The sequence below is a fragment of the Penaeus monodon genome, chromosome 31 (genome assembly GCF_015228065.2).
Source record: "Penaeus monodon isolate SGIC_2016 chromosome 31, NSTDA_Pmon_1, whole genome shotgun sequence".
NCBI lineage: Eukaryota > Metazoa > Arthropoda > Malacostraca > Decapoda > Penaeidae > Penaeus > Penaeus monodon.
The window spans coordinates 14,339,986-14,340,208 of NC_051416.1; the positions used below are offsets into that span (position 1 = coordinate 14,339,986).

The 223-nt window shown below is 53.4% G+C and overlaps 1 protein-coding gene across 1 annotated transcript in view; it reads left to right on the plus strand.

Annotated features, from left to right (window-relative positions):
- Positions 1-2: 2 nt before the first annotated feature.
- Positions 3-223, plus strand: part of LOC119593046 (chondroitin sulfate proteoglycan 4-like) — a gene marked incomplete at its 5' end in the record, with an annotated part of 58,475 nt that continues 58,254 nt past the window's right edge. The window contains 1 exon segment of the mRNA XM_037941946.1: positions 3-145. Within this exon segment, the coding sequence (XP_037797874.1) occupies positions 3-145 (143 nt within the window).

Consider the following 223-nt stretch of genomic DNA (forward strand, 5'->3'; position numbering starts at 1 on the left):
AGGTGAGAGTCAACCTCGGCGCCGGGGAGTCGGAGTTGTCATCGCCTCCGAGACTCCGCCTCGATGACCTCCTGTGGCATGACGTCCGCATTTCCCGAAGCACCGCCGACATGTCCCTCACGATCGACAACATACATACGACCAGGTGAGGCTAAAAGGCTGTTTGGGTGAGTCGTTTGTGGTTTTATGTTTGGGTTTCCTTGGTCTCTATACTGTTTTTTTT